Raw genomic sequence first — 21,108 nt, 5'->3', positions numbered from 1 at the left:
TTCTAGGATTGCTTCATATTAAAGTGTCTGGCGTGAGCAATACGAATCCCTGATATCCTTGGCTTTTCTTTTAGCATTTTTTCCCCCAGCTGTGAATTTTATTTATTTATTTATTGTGATTTATTGCAACAGTTCTGAAGCCTGCTAGACTGGCAGTCCAGGAGACTGATGTCACAAAGTGGCAGTCTGAGTTACACTACAAACCCTCTCTGCTAGGATAATCTCTAGGCAGAAGGATAAGAGTTTAATCAGCCCTGTTAATTCATTAGCACTTCTCTTCTGAGGCAGGGACAAAGTGTCCCATTTAGTATTAGTAGTGTTGGTAGCTATTCTGAAGCAAACATAAATCCAGGTCATTTTAATCAAGCCACTGCACAAGTCATAAGTTTCTGTAAGCCGTTGTTATCATGTGAGGCTGAAGTGGTTCTTTTAACTTTGATATACTTTGATATAGTTAACCCTTCCCTGAGGACTTCTCAAAGTTCCTTCTTGCTTTGTTTTATCTATCTACTTTTTATGATTTTAAATACAAAACGCACAATGTGGGTTGTTCCAAAGATCCCTGAGGCGACCTCAATAGCTACCCATGTCCTCAGTGCTTGTTGAGATGAGAAAGACTCCCCACCACAACACACAACTTCACAATAAGGAAACCCAGAGGAAGGAGCCAGTATGTTTTCCAGAAGATCCCCTAGCTCTCCTGACAGCTAGGAAGGCAGAGCTACAGAACGCACCTTTGATAACACTTCCTTCATGGTGCAGTCAAGTCAACCTCAAGAACTGTCACTTTCTCTCCACTTTCTAATGAGCAGGTTGATGAAGTTGCCACCTTTCCTCTGGTAGCATCAGACTGTGGACTGATGTGCCAGGAGATCTCTTCCAGAAGAAAACAAAAAAAAAAAAAGGAAAAAAAAAAAGAAAAATCAGAGTCTATTTTGACCCTTTCTCTTTTCTGTCGCCACAGGGAGACCTTCAGAGATCCCTCATTCAGGTGGATTTTGGAGATGGCATCGCTGTTTCATATGCTAATCTCAGCTCAACAGAAGATGGGATCAAGCACATTTACCAAAACGTGGGCATATTCCGAGTGACCGTGCTGGTGGAAAACAGCCTGGGATCTGACAATGCTGTCCTCTACCTGCATGTAACGTGTATGTATGTTCATAATGATTATTAGCTTTTGTGATGCTTCAAAAAATATCATTTTCTCTTAGAGATGATGTTTGAGGCTTTGCAGCTGAGAGGGGAGTGATGGGAGATGACAAGTGTTTATCTGCCCTTCAGCAGAGGACTCCAGAATGAGAAGAGACACAGGGAACAATGACATTTGCTTTTTGAACCATATTTTACCTTCAATTTTGGGTGGTCTAATCTGAGACACCTCAGAGGAGTGTCCGGCCCTTTCTGAAATGCCTTGTCAGTAGCATGTTTACAGTTCCACAAAAATAAAGACATTCAGGATCTTTAATCACTTTTAAAAGCCTTAACTTATACTTTGTGCATGTGTTTTGCCCCCTAATGAAATGCAGCTGCATTTGGGATGCAAACCAGTGCATTTCAGTCTTTCTGTTGTCATAGGAACCAAAATCTTGGTGTTAAAGTGTATAACAAGAAGAAATATTATTTTCACATTGCTGTTTAGCTGTTCTTTTCAACCTTTTTATACTTCACCTGTCTCTGATTTACCACTGAAATGTATCTCAGTCCTTGCAGAAAACCATCAGTGTGTTATTTAATCTTTATTCTGCCACACGTTTATGAAACCAAAAGGTTGAATTGTTATTGGAATTTTGTAATATCCCTAATGGATTGGGGGGGGGGGATGGGACGACACATGGAAAATAATAATAATTTGCCTTATATGGTGTTTTTTTTCCTTTTTTTTTTTGGTTAATAATTTTTATTTTAGACTGTGTATTTTTGTGGCAGATTTACTGGAAAAAAAGAAAAATCCAAAACTTAGTTATTTTTATATAAGTTGTGCTTACAAAATACCACTTAGCCTCCACTAAAGTAACTCTACATACTCTCTAGATAATTTAGCACATTCCATGTACTTTAACTCCAGTTTTGGTGTTACTTCATATAGCACGAAAGTAGCTGCGTCTTCAGGGGAAGAGGGCAGCTCTTTAATGGTGCACAGTCATATCAGCAGATGGGAGCAGTGGGAGTGGTAGATGTGGGAGACAGCGGCTTTATGAGGGAGCATTGAGCACTAGGGGAGTGGGAACAAATATCTCCCTGATTGCCTTCCTTTAAAAAGACCTTAGGTTCATGACCAAGGTGTACCATTTATGATTCCCTAACCTGATACTGTCCTGTGGTAAACTTTTATGTCACATAATCCTTCAGCAGTGCCATTTGTTTGCAAAACTCATAATTATATCTTGCAAAAAAAGAACTGTATTGATAAATCAGATTATTATCAAGCTTTTTTTTTTAATTATTATTATCATTTTTATTTATTTATTTATTTTTATTTGGGGACTTAGCCCATACCACTTCTGTGTTAATGCTCTGGTGAGTCAAGATAAGTTCTCAGCTTTTAGACAGCTACCGCTTTGTTTTGTTTTGTTTCTTTTTTGCTTTAAAGTATCATCCCATATAGAGTAGAAAAGGACCTCTGCTCAGTATAGACATTTATATGCTTTTGCATAATTTATTTGGCAACTGAGCAAGCACAGATTTGCTTTGTACAGATTTGGTGTGGTAGACAGTGCCCATGTTTGCAGTAGAGAGAGGTTCTGGAGTCATATTCCACTTCGCCTTCCTGCTTGTGCTTGGAAACTTAGCAGGCTGCAGAAATCCTCCTCCCTCTGCTGCCAGTTGTGAAAGTCAGCTCAACAGAAGCCATGGTCTTTTTCTTTTCTTCTCTTCTCTTCTCTTCTCCTCTTCTCTTCTCTTTTCTCTTCTCTTCTCTTCTCTTCTCTTCTCTTCTCTTCTCTTCTCTTCTCTTCTCTTCTCTTCTCTTCTCTTCTCTTCTCTTCTCTTTTCTTCTCTTTTCACTCTGTAAAAGGTCATTGGAATCAAATGGAGAAGTGTTTTGGTAGTTGATATTTCACAGAAGGTTCTGACAGCCTTCTGTGATCAGGGTTTGTAATTATTTGCTGTTTGACAAGAGATGATTCCACAGGGACCATTGCACATGCTTAGCCTATCTGCACACTAATGAGGCCACATGAAGCAACAACTGCTTTCTCATGCAACAACAAAATGGAAGAAGAAGGCAGGGGCCCAGCCCTCACCCTCACTCATATTGGCTTTCTGGGTTAAAACAGTTTTAATCAATTTTCTCAAGCCATTGAAGGCTTAAGAACTGCTTCAGTTTTTTTAGCCATACAACAAATAAACAATATCCACATGTGTTCATGTAACTTAGCAGCTGATAAAATGTAAATTTCTGTGTTGTGATGAAGCCAACACGGGACTTACGTACTGCATGATCATTGCAGCAGGGCCTGCAGCAGACACCTGACCCCCTGGAGAAGCCACATCCCCGAAGTATGTCTCTCACCTCTCTCTATGTGAAGATTTAGGGACCTCAGAACAGGCTGCAAACCGAGCGTAGTCCATTCTGACTAACAACATATTGGCTGAGGCCAGAGATATACAGTAAATCCAGTCCCTTCCAGAGTCTGAGGCCTGTATCCACAAAAGCTTCTAAATACTATTGAAACGCTTGCATTGCCACTTGGCTCTCTAGTAAGTAAGGGGTCCAGTCTGCTTTATTTTGCTCGCAGTGTATAAGCATGGCTTTGGCCTCTTGGGAGTTTTGTAAAAATGCATGTCCTTACAATAAGACACACACTGTACTGCTCAGATCCATAGAAAAGCAATGTGCAGCCTGAGCACCCGGGGAGTTTTAGAAAGGGGCAGTAACTGGGTGACCCCTTGTTACAGGGTTGATACATGAGAGTGTGCAGACTTGGGCCTTCCAACACCCTTCCCTACCTGTGATCAGCCTGTAAAAAGCCTTGCTGAGGGTGAAGCTGCAGGCACTGAACCACACTGTTTGTGATCTCCAAGATCAGAGTAAAGCCTCTACCCAGTGCCCTCCTCATCCTGCTGCAGCCCTGGGGCCGGTGCACAGGAGCAGTACCTTTGCTGCAGTTGGCCCAGGGATCCACAAATGCAGATTATTGTGAGGAAGGAGCATTTTGGGGTGCATGGACAGTAAATTGTATATAAAGTGCTTCTCCAGCTAACAGGCTGTCTCTGAAACAACAGGTTAAAAATTCCCCTGAGACATTAGTTCTGCATTTGTCTGAATACTTCAGAATAACAGCACTTTTCCAAGGGAGCCTTTTGAGAAGCTTCTTCCTTACCATTCTCTGGGATTCGTACACAGTTTTTCCTGGGGCAGATGAAGGGCTATAGTCACCATGGCCCTGCATGAAGCTCAGAAATGAATTCTCATCAAATTTACCTGGGAGGAAGCAATCTACTAGCAGCTAAGGGCCTATATAGAGTGAGCTATCCCCATCTGCTGGCCAGATAATAGTTCAGCATTTCAGCCACTTTGACCCATCAGCTGTTTGCACAGAAATAAATGCAAAGCCATGAGACATTTTTTCTTATTCTTTCCTAGTTGGCAGATGGTGCAGGTCTGAGAAGGTGCTGGGTGGTCTCCGCAGGGCTGGGTCATTTAAGCCGTATTCAGAGCAGCTGTGTAGTTACATTTGAGTGGATTAAATTTTACATGGGCTCCATTGTTACTGCTGTTACTGCATCAGGTGTTTGGAAATGCATTCCTTTAGAGGTCTGTGCTGACACTGGGAATTTGGCAAATATGCCAAAGGATACCAGAGCTGCAAAATATTCAGTCTGGGAAGCTGGTGGTTCTTAATTCTTAGTGTCTTGCTGTGAGAGCAGGCATGGCCAGGTCACAGAAATGTCCCGGAGCAGGGGAATTCCGTTAAAATCATAAGGATGAAATTCTGACTTCTCAAGAATTTTTAAGAAGAGTGTTGACTGCTGACTATCAAAGGAAAAATGAGCCACAGTTTGGTCTATACCAGGCTTTACTTATTCTGATCATGGCTGACTCTTAATTGGGCTGCATCAAGTTAACCAGCAGCTGTGTCTATGTCCCAGAGAAATCTACATTTTTAGTAATGAGTCAGGAAGAGTGGTCCTTGTTGATATTGGCATTTGTTATACAGTCTGATTTGGGAGAATTTTTCCATGTCTCTCTGCTTATGTGTGATTTATAGTGTAATAGAGTGTTTGCTCCAAAATGTATAGTGTTTCTCCACATTGAAAAGCAAGGCCTAAGTGGCAATACATTCACAGGATATTTTCTGAAAAATCCTTTCCTGGAATATAAAAGATCCTTTAGCAGGGTATCTCAATTCCATATGAACAATGCAATCAATCCTCCGATGCTGTGGTTTCTGCTTGTCAGCTCTGGAAAGCTCACAGATGTAGGATGTGGCCTTAATTTGTTTTAGAAACCCATGTCCCCGTATCACCTGGGGATTCTTTCTTTTTCTTTCTCTGTCATTCCTTGGACAATTGTCTTGTTCTCTAAGTGAACAGTCAGAACGCATTTAAAAAAAAATAAAAATCTATGGGACAAGATATAACAACAAAGGCCCATCTGTCTCCAGAAGATGGGAAGTGTGTAACTCTGGGCATAATGTCACTTGTCAAATGAATTATGTTCTGTTTATACTAAAGAAATAAAAGTGTTTGTTGAGGAAAATGAGGGAGTATAGGGTAACATTAAAATGAAGGCACTCAAATTAGATATATTCAGACAAAATTTCATCTGGTATAAATAGATCCAATATTGCTGATGTTTTCCAAACCATAGCAATTTGCATCCTCAGAGATGCTCTGTGTCCACTGAAGCTATTTGTCCTGCACATTCTTAAGTCTTCCTGGTGAAGGGCAGAGTCACATAATAGGGGTCTGCCCCTATTGTTTAAGTGGTAAGTATGCGATATTCATGCAGTAAAGAGCCCAAGTTTTTCAGCTCCAGGTACAGGGATGGTTCTTGTTTTATGTGGAACAGATTTAAGCTTGCCTCTCTACAAATGGCACCAAGCCAAGACATTAGATGCCATGCCCCACGGTAATTTAGACATCACCTCTTCCTCTAACCAATGGGTGTCCCCTCAGGTCTCCCCTCTTACCAAGACAACATTTCACAGTGGGGGAGGACTCACCTCTTGTTTCTGTCTCTGCAGGTCCCTTGGAACATGTTCACTTATCTCTCCCATTTGTCACCACAAAGAACAAGGAGGTCAATGCCACAGCAGTACTGTGGCCAAGTCAAGTGGGAACACTTACTTATGTCTGGTGGTTTGGAAACAACACGGAGGTTTGTATTCCCTATGGATTGAGGTCAAAACAATTTGGGAGAAACTCTCTGACTGAGAAGGGAGGGAAAGAGAGGTCTGGAAATGCTTCTAAATAGTCAAACACAAAAGAAAATTGTAAACCAGAGACAGAGATTAATTATTGGTTCTTTGATGTACCAATGTTGAAACTGTTGGAACTGTTTTGTAATTATTGCTGTGACTTAGCTATAGGGTTTATTGGCATTTCATGCAAATTGCAAATAGGTTTGTCTGCATTTTCACCCAAGGTGGGTGTAGAGAACCAAAGTCCCAAAGACTTCTAGCATGTACTTTCTCACTCGCATTTCTTCAACAGCAACAATAAAAACTGAAAACTCCATGCACCACATTCTGCTTCTCTGTGCTTGCAGAGTTTTAGTAAATCTGCACAGGCATTATAACAGTTATTGTACGTACCTTTGAGGCTGAAGTACCCAGAGACCCTAATTAATCTCTAAGGGGAAAGATTCTCATGGATTTTGTAGAGTCAAGAGGGACCTTCAGCCACACATGGTTATATTCTGTATAATGCAGGTCAGAGGGTTGCATCAGTACTTCCTGCTTTATTTAACTATTTCTGATTAAAGCAAAATCTGACTTTTTTTGGTTGTTTTGCATTAATGACATCCCTCAGATGATGGAGAATCCATTGCTTTTCTTTCTTACCCTCTCCCTCAACTATTTCCCCGTAGCTAATTATCCTGAGAGTTAAACATATGCCCCGTGTTTGTAGTCTGAATTTATCTAGCTTCAGTTTCAAGCTGTTGGATCGTTACGTCTTTGTGTCTAGATTAAAGAACTCTCTGTAGTATCAGATATCATCTCCCCCTAGAGGTACTTACAGGCTGTGATTGTCACCTTTTAACCTTCCCTCTGATCTACTAAGCTCATAAGTGATCAGAGTTGGTCTAACTCTGTTCTCATTTAAGTGAGAGTTTTACTTCAGACTACAATGGGAACACAGTTTGACTTAATACTGTGTGCTTTGAAGATCTCATCCAGAGTTCATTAATAAGTGAAAATAGAAGTTAGGGCAAAGGCTGCAGAAAGGGGGCACGGCTCATTGATAAACTAATCTGCACTGTAGAGCAAGCTGAGGAGATCTGTGTCCTCTCTAAAACCCATCAATTTCCAAAAACAATGTCTCCATGTCTAAGAAGTCAAGAGAGCAACTGAGAAATCTTGATTTGCCTCCTGATTTTGTCACAACGTCCTTAAAGTGATCTTAAGCAGGTCATTCACAGCTAGACCTGGGGGAGGAGTGTGACACCAGAGCAGTGAGTCTCATGGGCCCTCATATGGACCTCTCTGCAGCAAAAGACACTTTAACAGGGGATCCAGAACAGCCATCCTGCTAAGTGGGAAGTTTCCTGGAGGCAGATGCTAGGGAATATTGGGATCTTAAAACCTAACTCCTTTAGAAATTTTACATACTCTACTCTGAGCTCTGGGAAGACAACATCATCTGGATCCCTGAGCCTACTCTAGAAAATTGGCTTCCATGTCACAGGACCCTTTCTATGTCTAAGTTTCCAAGCTAAGTTTCCAAAATTATCCCAGTAGGCTAGAGAGCCAAACTAATATTTGATTTTCCTTCACAGCCATATTAATTTATTTTCTCATTTTCTGGTGTATTTGCAGCCACTGATCACTTTGGAAGGGAGCATCACATTCACATTTTCTGTGGAAGGGATGAACACCATCACTGTTCAGGTCTCAGCAGGAAACATCATTCTTCAGGACACAAAGACCATTGCTGTGTATGGTGAGCCCTTCCAATTTCATTTCACATAAGATTCTCCATAATCAAGAGCTAGAGACCCAGGTTACCTGGCAGCAACATAAGGTTGTTATTCCAGGATCCTTTGAGTGAGATTGTAAACTCTGTTCCAGTGGTACCAACTCAGCATAAGATCTCTGAAGGCCACTGACTGACATTAGTTCAGACTGAGATGATCACAGAATGTTAATCTCTTTCCCAGAGCCCACTATGTCTGTCATCCAACACAATTATCTAGACTTTAGGTCATTTTGCAAGCTGGTGTTCCCCCATCTTGGCCAGTACAGGCCTCTTTACTCATGCAGAAGCTTCTTGGCTCAAAAAATAAGTCAATGCCGTGTGGTATAGTTCTGGACTGAAATCTATACTGATCTGATGTACTCAGGCCTCAGAAGCAGATAGGATGCACAAATGCCGTATAGCGTAGATGTAATCTAAGAACCACTGAGAATCCCAGTTTAAATAGTTAAAATGATCATTTTGAACATCTCTGTTAAAGAAAATCAAAGATTAAGAAGTATTTTTTCCAAGTCTAGACCTCTCCCCACCTTTGTCCCTGTCCAGTTAAGATTTCAAATGTTTGGAGCATGTCTGTGAGAGTATAATCACGGCTTCCTTCCCAGGGTTTGCCTGCTTCAGAGGTCAAGATTAAAGTATCATTTATATTCCCAACACAGCTCCCTTTCCAGTGCTATTCATCCATTAAAGTAAGGACCTATTACCTTTTTCAGTTCTGTGACACTCGAGCAGTGAATCTCTCAGATTCTCCAAATCTGTCAGTGAATCTCTCAGATTCACTGCTAGATTCTCCAACAGTGTGTGCATCACCTGCAGATTGATTAAGAAAAGGACAAACCGCAGCAAGTTTCACTAGGTTCTGCCGTTCGTTTGGCACTAGGAGATATTCAGTCTTTACTTACCACCATGTCATTCTATCTGCAGAGCAATTTCAGTCCCTGCGGTTGTCATTCTCCCCAAACCTGGACGACTACAATCCAGATATCCCAGAGTGGAGGAGGGACATTAGTAGAGTAGTCAAGAGAGCCCTGGTGGAGGTAAGTAATGTGCACCATCTTCCTTATGGTGGCTCTAATTTCTGCTTTCTGACTGTATTAGGGCTGGATACGGTGTTATTTCAAGGTATGTCTTTGACCTTACCAACTATAAAAGGAGGCTAGACCAGTGTTTTGAGTCCAGATTCCTAAATTTTAGGTGAAATTACTGCATCCTATGACAAGCTGGTGTTAAGAGTCAGCCTTCAGTTGATTTTTTATTTTTTTAATTACAGCACATTATATGGAATATTCATGGGAAAATGGCATATAGAAAACAAATGGCTTATATCTGCCTACAGCTGTACAAATGTCTTTACTGTTGCATTGCAATTCTTACTTCTTTTACTACTGTTCTTAGAGAGCAGTGGGTATGCTATTCTATTGAAGTTGCAGATATGCTGTAGGAAACTTAGGAGACCAAAACCAAAACAAATTTCACTACAGAGAAGAGCACCTAAGGAAGTGCTTTATGTCCTTCCTATAGCATGACCCTCGTGGGGGAGGATAGGATGCTATTTTTCCCAGCAACACTGTGGGGCAGCTCTGAAGTTCCTTCTCTAACTCTTGAACAGAGTGTCATAAAACTAGTGTTTGGCTGAAGATGTGGATTTCAAACTGAGGCTGAGATACATTAAAAGAAACAATTGGGGCTTCTCAGCTCAGCAGAAAAATAGCGGAAGGAACAGTCTGAAACAAGTTTGTATTCACCTGATTAGCATGCAGTGTCTTTTTAGTCATTTTGCATAAACGATGCCACAAATGAACACATAAGCTTGTTAATAGAATCTACAACCTTTTTGTTCTTTTAAATTTAATTTGAGAAGTACTATTTATGAAAAAAAAAAAAGCTGAAAACCTGTCTGGATCCTTACTGAGCTTTTTTTTTTTTTTTTTCTTCTTCAATTTCCTCAAAAGACAGGTGGAAAGGAGAAAAGAAAAAAAAATAACAGTTTTCTGAAGCTTGTTCTTCTGACTTATTTATGTCTGTATCAAGTATTCAAGGCTCCATTTATCTTCCAGATGAATTTTCAGAATATAAACAACTCAATAAAAGAAAATAAAGTCATGAAAAAAGGATTATAAAACCACAGTACCAAGGCTACGTTCCAAAAGCAGAGCAGTGAAAACAGTCTTTTTTTTTGTTTGAGTTTATAAAAAAATAATAATTGATAGCTAATTATCCCCTTTTATGTAGCTAAATGATTCACCTTAAACAAGCCTTTTGTGAGAAATTCTTATAAAAATTAAAGTTAAAACCAATAGATTTGATGGCAATTAAATACACTGTATAAAAATAAGTTGAATAACTAAATAATTTAACAGAAAATTATAGCTGTGCTATAGAATTTTTGGGAACTTTTATTAAAGTATTACATTCTTATTACAGAGTCCCACAGACATGGATAAAAATTCTGCATAAGAAATTGTAGTTCTCTATTAAAATCTGATCTTCTCTGTAAGTAGGGATAATTTCAGATTATCACAAAATATCCTCTTTTGTACTACAATTATAATTATTTCCTCACATCATTGATTTTTAGTCCTGTTTCCAACTTTTGATGAAGAAGACAAGAACAAACTGAGCAGTCCAGATAAAAAAATAATAATAAATCATTCCCAGCCTCAGAAAATGAAGAGTTTACATTAACTGGTAATACTATGTCTTTTTCTTGACATCTTAGAATAATCTTTTAGGCAAGCAGAAATAATACAGCAGTCTACAGAGTACTTGAGTACTACAGAGAATATACAAAACCTTTGTATTGTTATAATTATTCTTCTAAGTTCCTATTAAAACAAACAAACAAAAAAACTGCAACAGAAGGTTATACTTTTCCATGTCATACAGTGGAAGGAGTGGAAGGGAAGGGTTCCTTTTTTCATAACTCCACATGGTATTCACTGAGTTGTGAGCAGTAAGATGTGGAATAGTCACAGAATTAGGTCAAATGATGGAGATCTGTAATCACAATTTTGCTGAAATCCCATCCTCCGTCCATCATTTCCTGGAAGGAACAGATGCTCCAAGTCTTGGGTTGTGAACTACTAGGGAGAAGAATTCATGAGTCTTAAATCTGATTAATGTCTGAGATTATTTCATGTCCTGACTGCAGGAAATTCTCTGTGTTTGTGTCCAGCTGCTGTGGTCTGCCCTTATGTGAGGGCACTCTATTTTTTTTTAATTTTATTTTATTTTCCTGGGAAGGGACCTACCAACATCAGCACTTGGAAACCAAAGATTTAAATCTTTGATTTAAAAGAGGTACCTTTATCTAACCTTGAGATTTAAATGACGTGCTGGATAATCCACAACACAAAAAGGAAATTGAGGAAGATTCAGGAAACTATGTTTCTCCTCCTTTTGCCCCATAAAAATTTCTGAAGGCCAATTAGCTCATTTACTGAAGAACACTACAATCTAATCGTCTAATGCCACAATAACAGCAGCTGAAACTGTACACAGAGGTGGCCCTGGTAGTGATGGCTATGGGGTATTTCTTTTCTGAATTTTGGCTAATTTTATATTGAAGAGAGATTTGGGTATAAACTGGTTGTTTAAGATTTTCAGTCAACAAGACAAAAAACTAAAAATTTGCAGATTAATACAATCTTTAACAGCTAAAGAAAAAAAAAAAAGTGTTCCTCATTAGGTTGTAGAACTGACCCAGGATGTGAGCTATAAGAATTTGTTTGGCTTTTGGGATTCAAATCTGATTCATCTTCTTCTCTCTCCCTGAGTCTCCACAAGGCTTTTAAGCTCTGTTTTGACTAATCACACCTCTAGAGTGCAATTCAGCCCACATACCTTGCCCTTTAACATACTGCTTCTTACCATTGACTAAATACAGAACCTCAGGGACCAACTTAGAATAGAGATACAACTCTAAAATAGCTAAATTTAGATACAAATATCATACCATATGTGACCATTATTTAGCAGCTCCTTTCAGCATGTCTGATTATCACTGTTGCCCTAGGACTCTGTATATTTTACTGGAGTACACGGTAAAATAACTTAGACTAGGAAATTATTATTCCCTGACTTTTGCCTGTGCTGGATTTTAACAAGATTCTCCTTGTAGTACAAGATGTTCCTTATGTCATTTGTGTAAGTATTGTGATGCCTTCAAAAAGAAGTTGTGAGCATTCGATGCCATCCCTGCTGTTTATCTGTCCGTTAATTGTCTATGTGTCAGGCAACAGGTATTTCAAGCAAGCATATTCTGGTCGCAGTGCTCCCTGGTCTGCCCACATCTGCTGAACTCTTCATTTTACCTTATCAAGATGCCCCAGCAGAAAATAAAAGAAAAACAGAAGACCTAGAACAGGTATTGTGTATGTTTCTTGGAGAAGTATATGTTTACATGTGTTTATGTATATGGGGTTTCCAAGACAGTTTAGAAAAAAATAATTATGGTATAATTGCATTGGATTTACAGGGGTCTAAACAATGACTGTAGTATGTGCTATATCTGTTTGTTTGTTTGTTTGTTTGTTTGTTTGTTTTTTTCTAGCAGTGGAAAAAGATTTGATGGTATATTTAGGAGTGGAGAGTGGAGACTCCCATTTGGTACACCTCAATAATGTTAAATTGGCATAAATTTGCATGATGTCACATTCTCTTACTTACAAGAGAACAGAAATTCTGTTCTACCTCATGGAAGTAGCAAAAAACCAGAAAGGATTTAGGGGATTATTCCTGCCTACATGTACTGGAGTAGCTTCATAAGGCCAAGTTTATGAGGTTGTTAAGAATCTGAGCAAACACTGGAGGACAAGGCTGGGTGGTAGACCTGAGAAGATCAGAATTTCATTGACTTTAAGACACAGGGATGGGGTTAGATTATCCTGCCTGCTGTCTTCATAATGCTAGAAGTGGAATTCAGTCACTCTTGTATGTTCTCTTGGTATGAGACTGGATGAAGGTTATGGTGAACAGGAAACTATAACTACCTGCGAACCCAAAAGATTCTGCCCATGAGTGGGCCTACTATGATTACGACTAACAGTTAAACACTGTGCTGGGCAGAAATCCTGACATAGCTCTCACTTTATCTCAGGTTCTAGAGATAAAGATAATTAGCCCTGAGTGTATCTCCGCCTCCCCACACAGCATGTCAGTGACCCAAGCAGATATACCCCATGTCGGTGTAAGCTATATGAGCAATGGGGTAGAGGGTGTCATCAGCTCACAAATCTTAGCCTCAGTGTTATGGTAAAGCCCTCAGCATTATTGGATGCCTGCTAATCCACTGGATGGCAGGAGGGATTTAGCATTTCTCTTTGTATTTGCCCCTGAATTTGTAAATGAGTAATGTCTTCTCATCAGTGTGTGTGTCAACACTATCTTCCCTTTCTTGTATTCTTATTTTCTAATAGTCTTTTCCTCTGCCTGATCTGTAATTGTCTGTTGCAATTGCCTCTTGAAGTGTTCTAAAGCCTTGTTAACAAACTCAGCCGTGGGCTTCAAATCACTAGGTCACCCATATTCTTAAGCTTTCCCTTGCTCAGCATCCCTAGCCATCATACTTTTTCTCTTTTTTTTTTTTCTTTTGACAAATGACTTTCCTCTGCAATTTTCCTCCACCCATATAATAAACAAAAAAGATGGAGATTTACTGCTCTGCCAAACCTTTCCTTCCCTTTCTCCTTTATCCCCCTTCTCTTTTACTCCATCTCAAATTGGCAAGGAAGCCAGTCCATAAACTATCAAATTTACATCTGACCCAGCTCCCCTCTGGCACTCAGCAACTTATTGTATTCTGCCAGTTACCCCTTCTCTGTTTACCACTCTCTTTCTTCTCCCTGTAAAAATGGAGTCTCTGTGGCTGTGAAGAAAGGGAGCTCTGACAGTGCTCTCATAACCCTTTTAATGGACAAAAAGAAATGTCATTTTCAGTGGGACTCCAGCAACTTGTCTGGCATCCTGCAGGGTCAAAACAGTAACTTTTGCAAAGAAAGAAATTATTTGCCATTTGCAGCCAGATGCTTCTTACAGAGAAGTATCCTCCCTGCTCCCATCAGGATGATCAGAACATATTTCTTATTAGTCTGTGGGTTCCACATTCCCCTTCAGAGTTATTAGAGGAGAAAATGGCATTGTTTTCAGTAGGAACTGCCTGAGGAAGGCCCCAAAAAGTGTTTCTCTCCTCAGCACTGAAGAGTATTCTAATACTGTTCCTGTTTTGCCATCCATTTGGCCTGTAATCCTTTACTATCCCTTTCTCAAAGTGTTTCCAGAGCACATTCAATGGGATGAGTACTGTGAGCAGATGTTTTTGTTGATGACAGCTTAAGTTGCTTCTTAGGTACTTTATGAGGCATAGTTTTCTTTTCTGGTTGGAAAAGAAATCTGTTTTTGCATAAGCATGCATCAAACCATTCAAATGAAAGTATGTGAGATTGTGTGTTTGCAGGTGCAGACCCAAAGGAGTTATTTTCCTGGATAACTTTTCTAATTTGGAAGGGAAACTTCAAATTGTACAGGAACAAAATTGAAATAGTTTACATAAACACTGCAAGGGGAAAAAAAAATCTCAAGTAAGCACTTAATTGTATAGGTTCATTTTTTCATGGTGTCGTATCACATGTGGAAGCTGATCTACAAACCTAAGATTCATGGTGAGCCTGTGCAGAGACACCATGCCAAACTGTTTCTGCTTCTGGAAAACTCGCTGTCAGAATAAATCAAATGGACATGAGATTCAGAAATTAATGTCTCTATACTGCAAAAGCTCTTGTTTCAGTACCTGAGAGATGGAAAAATGTAATTCTCTCTCAAAATCAAAAGTTGGTGAAACAGAGCAAAACACAAAATGACACCATGCACACCGTAGGCCCAAATTTGCCAGGACAATGTACTATAACCTCCTCCTTCTCTTCTCCTCCTATTAGAGCCACCTAATGTTATCATGTATTCTTGTGCTCATATGTTGTGGATGTGGTGATATAGCTGTGCAACCACCATATTCACATGCCAAGTACCAGAACAGAGACAAGGGACATTCTACGGTCCTGATATTCAGCTCTTCCAATCTGGGACTGAAAGGGGGGAGCCATGTAAATCATGTGGGTTATGCAAAGATTATGGACTTTTGTCACCTAGATCAGGCAAGGCCAAGGGAAGCTGATGGAGAGGGATGAAGGGAAAAGAAACAGTAGCAGAAGAGGGGCTTCAAACTACATCTCCCCACAGGGAACTCCTGAAGTTGCTGCAGGCTGTGTCTATCATAGAGTTTTTTGGTCATTTGCTTAACCAAGCAGTATTTAATCCCCAGAGCTATACTGTAAATCTGACACATAACTAATGACCATGGGGGTCTTACTTTCTTGATGTTTACTCTGGATGCAGATTAAGCTGTTCTGTTTGTGTCTGGCACATAGTCATTTGTCTTTTTAAGCACACCTTTGGGTCTATCTGGCCAGACTCTAGGTGGCCTTTGGTACTTAGTTCCCATTGATTTCAAAGGCAGCTAGATGTCCACTGTCCCTTGAGAATTTAGGTCTCAGTTGCCATTTATCAAAGTTGACTAAACACAGTAAGTCATGAATTGCTGGGTACATAAATTGTGGGACTGTCAAAGTGCATAAATTGGGCTATGGACTGCACTACGCTACACAGTTCCATGCACTTTTCCATTAGAACAGTGCATTTGTGTCTTGTGCTCTTTTTGAGACTAGGTGGCTACATGGCGGATGTCATTTTCTCTTTGAGTTGATGTACCACTCTCATTCAAGTGCCCCAAATTATTTTTTCTGTGTAAGCACAGTACAAATTGGCTTCATATTTCTTCACAGATTACATTTACAAATGTGAACTCTGCATTCCTGATATTTCCCATGGGAGAATGAAGTCCCCTTAAATCAGTCTAACTGCTCTTGACAGATGAAAAACAAAAGCTGTGTATGAAACCAGGGACATTTTCTCAATGTGCAGCATGGGACAATTCCATCTGACACATAAATACAGAGTTTGTGAGGACCTCAGATTACTTTGTCCACTCCACTTTCTGTAGTCATTGTAAACTTATTCTTCACAGCTTCATAAAAATTAAAAGGCATTTTCAACCTGTGGAATCCCCAAGCATTTTGCATATGAAAAAATACAATAAAATAAAATAATCTTGTATTCATGACCAGAATGCTGTAAATTTGTCTATTAAAAAATAATTTAAAAAAATTGTGTAACTGTTTTCCCTGCTTTATTTCACATCAAATATGGACAGACAACCAACCTGCTTAAAAAAGTAGAAATAATTTGCAGTTGTAAAATGCTGCTGCTTCATTTATGTGTTGTCACTGCAACACCTCTAAAATATCCCAAATCTTGCATAAGCAGTCACTGAAAATAACCCTTAGCCACTTGGTCTGGAATGCAACTGTTACACCGTCTTTATGGACAGGCTTGGTGAATGTGATGATTACAGAACTCATATCTGCTTGTTTCAAAAGCCTTGAGTTCTTCCTCTTCAGCGAAAGGCAAACCTCTAACTAGTAGCATTTCAAGTATTTTTTTTTGAGTAATTTTAGCACTAATACGATATAAAATGAATGAACAGTAGGAAGATATTCTACTTAAAATTCAGTAGAGGGCAGTGATACAAATGCACAGATACAAACACTCATTTTTTTTCAGTGTACAGTTTTATTCCATATGGGGATTCTGAATAGTTGTCTTTTTAATTATGCATTTCACAAATTTTATTCTCTCCACATTGTTTGCTAGAGGAGGCTTTTTGTCAAATGCAGGAAATGTGCCGCCTGTTAAGTCAAATGAGATGTAAACAGGAAATACATGAGAACTCTAAAGAGATGTTTTCATACGTTTTCATGTGTCTCCCTTTAGTTCTCCATTTGCATTCTTTTACCTGGTCTATTCAAAATAGCTGTAAAAGCAGAATGCAAAAGAGATGCAAGAGCAACTAGTTAATGACATCTGAGATCATTAATCTTTTCTCTGAAAAGAGCTATCAGCGATGTAGCAAGCATGATGGAGTCTTTGGCAAATGGCAACACCAGCTGGTGGGTAGCCAACTGTCATCAACAAATTGCAGCTGTGGCCACTATCCGTATCCAGCCAAAGAGATGGGAAATGACATGTATGACTGAATGGGCAGTGATGAACTGAGGAGACAAAATATCTCTGGCATTAACATTAGAGATACCGGTGCTCAGGAAGTATGTGTGTATGTCTTAGGATTTGTTCCTTAAAGCAGATTTAGTTATGTTTTTGCTTCATTGTAGCTGCTGTAGCTTCTATTTTTTATTTATGCTGGTTTCTCAACCACTTTCCTAAGCTTTAGTGGCTTTAGTGTTTTAACATATTTGCTTTCATTACTTTTATTTCCTCTGATGTATTTCAGATATGTCCATCAACAAAAATATTTTAGCAAGGCCATGACAATGAACACCTTCAAATCCTACAGAAAATGATGCCAATCTGTCCTAGAAATTAAATTCCATTAGGAAGAATGGCAAATCATCTAGTGTTTACTATGAGATTTTTTTTAAACATCTGTAGCTTTCTATGCAGACCAAGTCTTTCATTGGGTGCTTGAGGAATGTTGGGCCAGTAGGAAGTAAAGGCAGCTGGGAAAAGAATGGAATAATATCTACTACAGGGCCTTGTTCCAAAAGCTTTTTTTTCCTAGCTAATTTTCTTGATCAGCTGCTTGTGTGCCTTAGAAGAGGCTATCTATATGTTTTGTCTTAATGTCATCGAATTAACTTCTGCCTTGTCACTATCAGTCCTCTCATTTTTGCTCAGTGTACAGAGCAGCTCTTGATTTGCAAGCCTCCTTCTCCTTTGTCTACCTAAAGTGTATCTTTGCTTTTATGTTCAGGGTCTCTCTGGCTTCATATCTGCTGATCAGTTATCGTTCCAGAGTAACCACAGGAATGTCCTCTTCCTTGTGCTCTCAAAATATCTCTTGATACTAATGGCAGCTTAAATTTTGCATCTTTCATCAAGGGATCTCAAGAAATTTCTGCCTGACCTGTGTAAGTCAGTGATACTGGTGTTTTCAGTGCTAAGGCAAGTGAGGTTCAGAGGCTTCAATGTGAAGTAAACAAAGCCTTCTAGTGAGTGGCACAGTTTAATATAATCCATATTTGCCCTGACTCCACATTCACTTTTGTATTACCAGTTCAAGTTGCTTCCTACCAATCAATGTGCATGATTCTTCCCTTAGTTGTTTATTGATTTACCCAATGAATTGAATAGAACTGTAGCACTCATTAGTTAACATCTTTACACATTATCTTTAAAATGATCTAGATTCTTAACTAGTACATACTGGCACAGTTGAATCACATTCAATTAGTCTAAACCAATTTACACCAGAGATTTCAAAATTCAATAGAAGTATGGGAAAAATACTCTTCTGAGTGATAATTCTGTTTCTAGGTGCACACAGCTCTTTCATGGTCCTAATTCTGACAAAATGCTAAAAGAAGCTAAATTAATTTTTGTTTTGTTCCATTTTTAAATTGGAATCTCTTTTCTTTTCCTTCTCAAATTGTCTGTTATTATTATTCATTATGTGTCCTTTGATGAAAAATGATACATGAAGAATGGTTTCTATTACTGAATTATTTTTGCACATCATGCTTAATTCTGCAAATGAAGCAGATGAAGTCAATGAGGCTCAGTTAAGGACCAAAACTAATTCTGAAAGCTAATTATTTTCACAAGGGAGATTCTTCAAGACTATAAATTAGGAGGTTGCTATTCTAAGACGTTATGTCTTCAGCTGAGTTATGTCTTCAGGAGTGAGAGAGGAACAGGGACATTCCTGAGGCCAACCTGTTCCCCAGCTGAGGGTTCAGTTGTTCAATTAGAGTCGTGTAACTATTCATGAAATAAATAGGCATTTTGATGTTTTCTCATCTGTTTTTTAAACACAAGAGCTTCCATAGTACCACTTTAAATACAGACATAAAGGGAGGCACAAGACCTAAACTGTTTCCTATTGAAACTATTTCATTACCTCAGTGACTGAGATCAACCTTTGTGTGGAGATTTATTTCAAAAACATTTTGTTAACATTGAACACAAATCATAGAGTCCACTAACTTGTGATCCACTGAGCTAGAAAATGACTTGATAGAATAAGAAAGGCAGAAATGTCACTTCTCCAGCTTTCTGAGTGCATATCTACAGTTCACAGATCCCCTTGAGACTGTGTGGTAAATATAATGAGGACCAATTTACTCTGGAGAGTTGTGTCCAATTCCAATGTGAAGTTGGCCCTTGAACTGTGTGTAACTTGCTCATTGACCTCAAATAATGAAGTTTATAGGTCTTTGTATATGGTTTACATTTCAGATTAGTTGTACAGAACATTTTTTTCCCTCTTTCTACACTGCTAATATGTCTGTTCCAAAGAGAATCTGATTTTCCATAGAGAGAGAAAGGAAAACATTGTAGCAAGTAAGCAAACATTTTAAAAACATGTCTGAATGCATCTGTTCTTCCCTCAGAAGTATATGTCAGGAGACTCCAGAACTGCATGCAGAAAGCAGATGTCTGATTCTCACTTAGAATAATAGAATCATAGAATATCCCGAGTTGGAAGGGACCCATAAGGATCATGGAGTCCAACTCCTGGCACCACACAGGTCTACGCAAAAATTCTTGGGCTGTTACTCATTTTTAGATTTGTTCAGAGTTCATAAAGACCCACGCAAAAAGTTGCACCCAAAAAGCCAGAGAGAGCAGGTAATTAATTGAGCCAAGTAAATAAGCTGTGTACTCTGAACAGCACGAACAGTTGCTGTCTGTTCTGACTCTTTGCGTATAGTCTTGGAACAGTGATGGCTACTTCAGGCTTCTGCTGAAATATTGATGATTTCAGGGAGAAATCATTTTTTTTTTCTGAGTTGCATTTGTACAGGATGTAGTACTATGAGGTCCTCATTCACAACAAGGTAACAGTGCAACACAAAAACAATAAACTCCAGTTGTGTGTTTTTCTGTTCCTTTCTTCATTTTTCTTACTATTTCACTCTTACTACCTCTCCCCTTCCTATGAATCCTTTTCATCAGATTGCCAACCAAGAATATTGGTTGAGCTTTCCCTCATGCTCAGCTTGCCTGCTGGGAGGCAGCCACAGCTGCTCTCAGCTGCAATGTCCCTACTGGTGGTGGTGTTTTGCCCTCTTCTCTCTGCACTGCAGGAGTCCTCAGGCAGGGCAGCTGTCTTTCACATTATTGGTGCAGAACAAAATCTCTGGTCCCATCTCATGCTGACTCTTGAGGTTCTCCTATTCTTCCCTTTCTTGCCCAAATCTTTGATGAAGCCCCCAGTAGGTAACATCACTTTCAAGTTGCATTCTCAGTTATATATCACATGTTAAGACCTTCTTTATATAGAGGGAATCACATATGGCTTTTACACTGTTTCCCTGACCATTTTGTGCAGCCCTCACACCATGCTGAAAAGGAATGACACAACGAGGTGGTTGGCTCTTCAGTTCACTGTCTTGTGGTTGCTTTTTTTCGTAGGCTCAGCTGCCCCAGCAGTATCAGGATCTCACAGCACAAAGGATGAAGATAATTCCTGCAGGGCTATCGAGAAGAGTTTTTAGGTCACGTTTGGGACTGGAAATGACCAGGATGATATTTCTCCCTGTTTCCATGAGCCATTAATGTACCTGGTTTACAGCATATCCATCTGCATCTGTTGCTCCAGTTTTAGAGATGAAGCGCTCTTTATAGTTGTCACTCTTGGTTATTAATATGCTCAAATTCTTAAAGAGAGATATAATTTGCTTCCCAGGCTTTCTTCATGTACTGCACAGCTTTGTGTCACCATCCCTGCTGCTCTGAGCTCACCATATGGCTCTTTGTAAGCAGGTGGTATTTTTTCTTGCTATTGGAAGAAATATATTTACTGCTCATTCTGGCACCCATGAAAAAAAATGTAAA

The 21,108-nt window shown here is 39.3% G+C and overlaps 1 protein-coding gene across 5 annotated transcripts in view; it reads left to right on the top strand.

Annotated features, from left to right (window-relative positions):
• The window catches only part of SORCS1 (sortilin related VPS10 domain containing receptor 1), a 287,317-nt gene that overhangs the window by 254,232 nt on the left and 11,977 nt on the right, over nucleotides 1-21,108 (top strand). For all 5 annotated transcript variants that reach the window (XM_040564073.1, XM_040564076.1, XM_040564074.1 and 2 more), the window contains exons 19-23: nucleotides 965-1,151; nucleotides 6,192-6,325; nucleotides 7,986-8,109; nucleotides 9,067-9,179; nucleotides 12,377-12,508. In XM_040564073.1, the coding sequence (XP_040420007.1) occupies nucleotides 965-1,151; nucleotides 6,192-6,325; nucleotides 7,986-8,109; nucleotides 9,067-9,179; nucleotides 12,377-12,508 (690 nt within the window). The remainder of the gene's footprint in view (nucleotides 1-964; nucleotides 1,152-6,191; nucleotides 6,326-7,985; nucleotides 8,110-9,066; nucleotides 9,180-12,376; nucleotides 12,509-21,108) is intronic.

The sequence above is a fragment of the Cygnus olor genome, chromosome 7 (assembly GCF_009769625.2).
Source record: "Cygnus olor isolate bCygOlo1 chromosome 7, bCygOlo1.pri.v2, whole genome shotgun sequence".
NCBI classification, from domain to species: domain Eukaryota; kingdom Metazoa; phylum Chordata; class Aves; order Anseriformes; family Anatidae; genus Cygnus; species Cygnus olor.
This window is presented reverse-complemented; position numbering and strand designations above follow the sequence as displayed.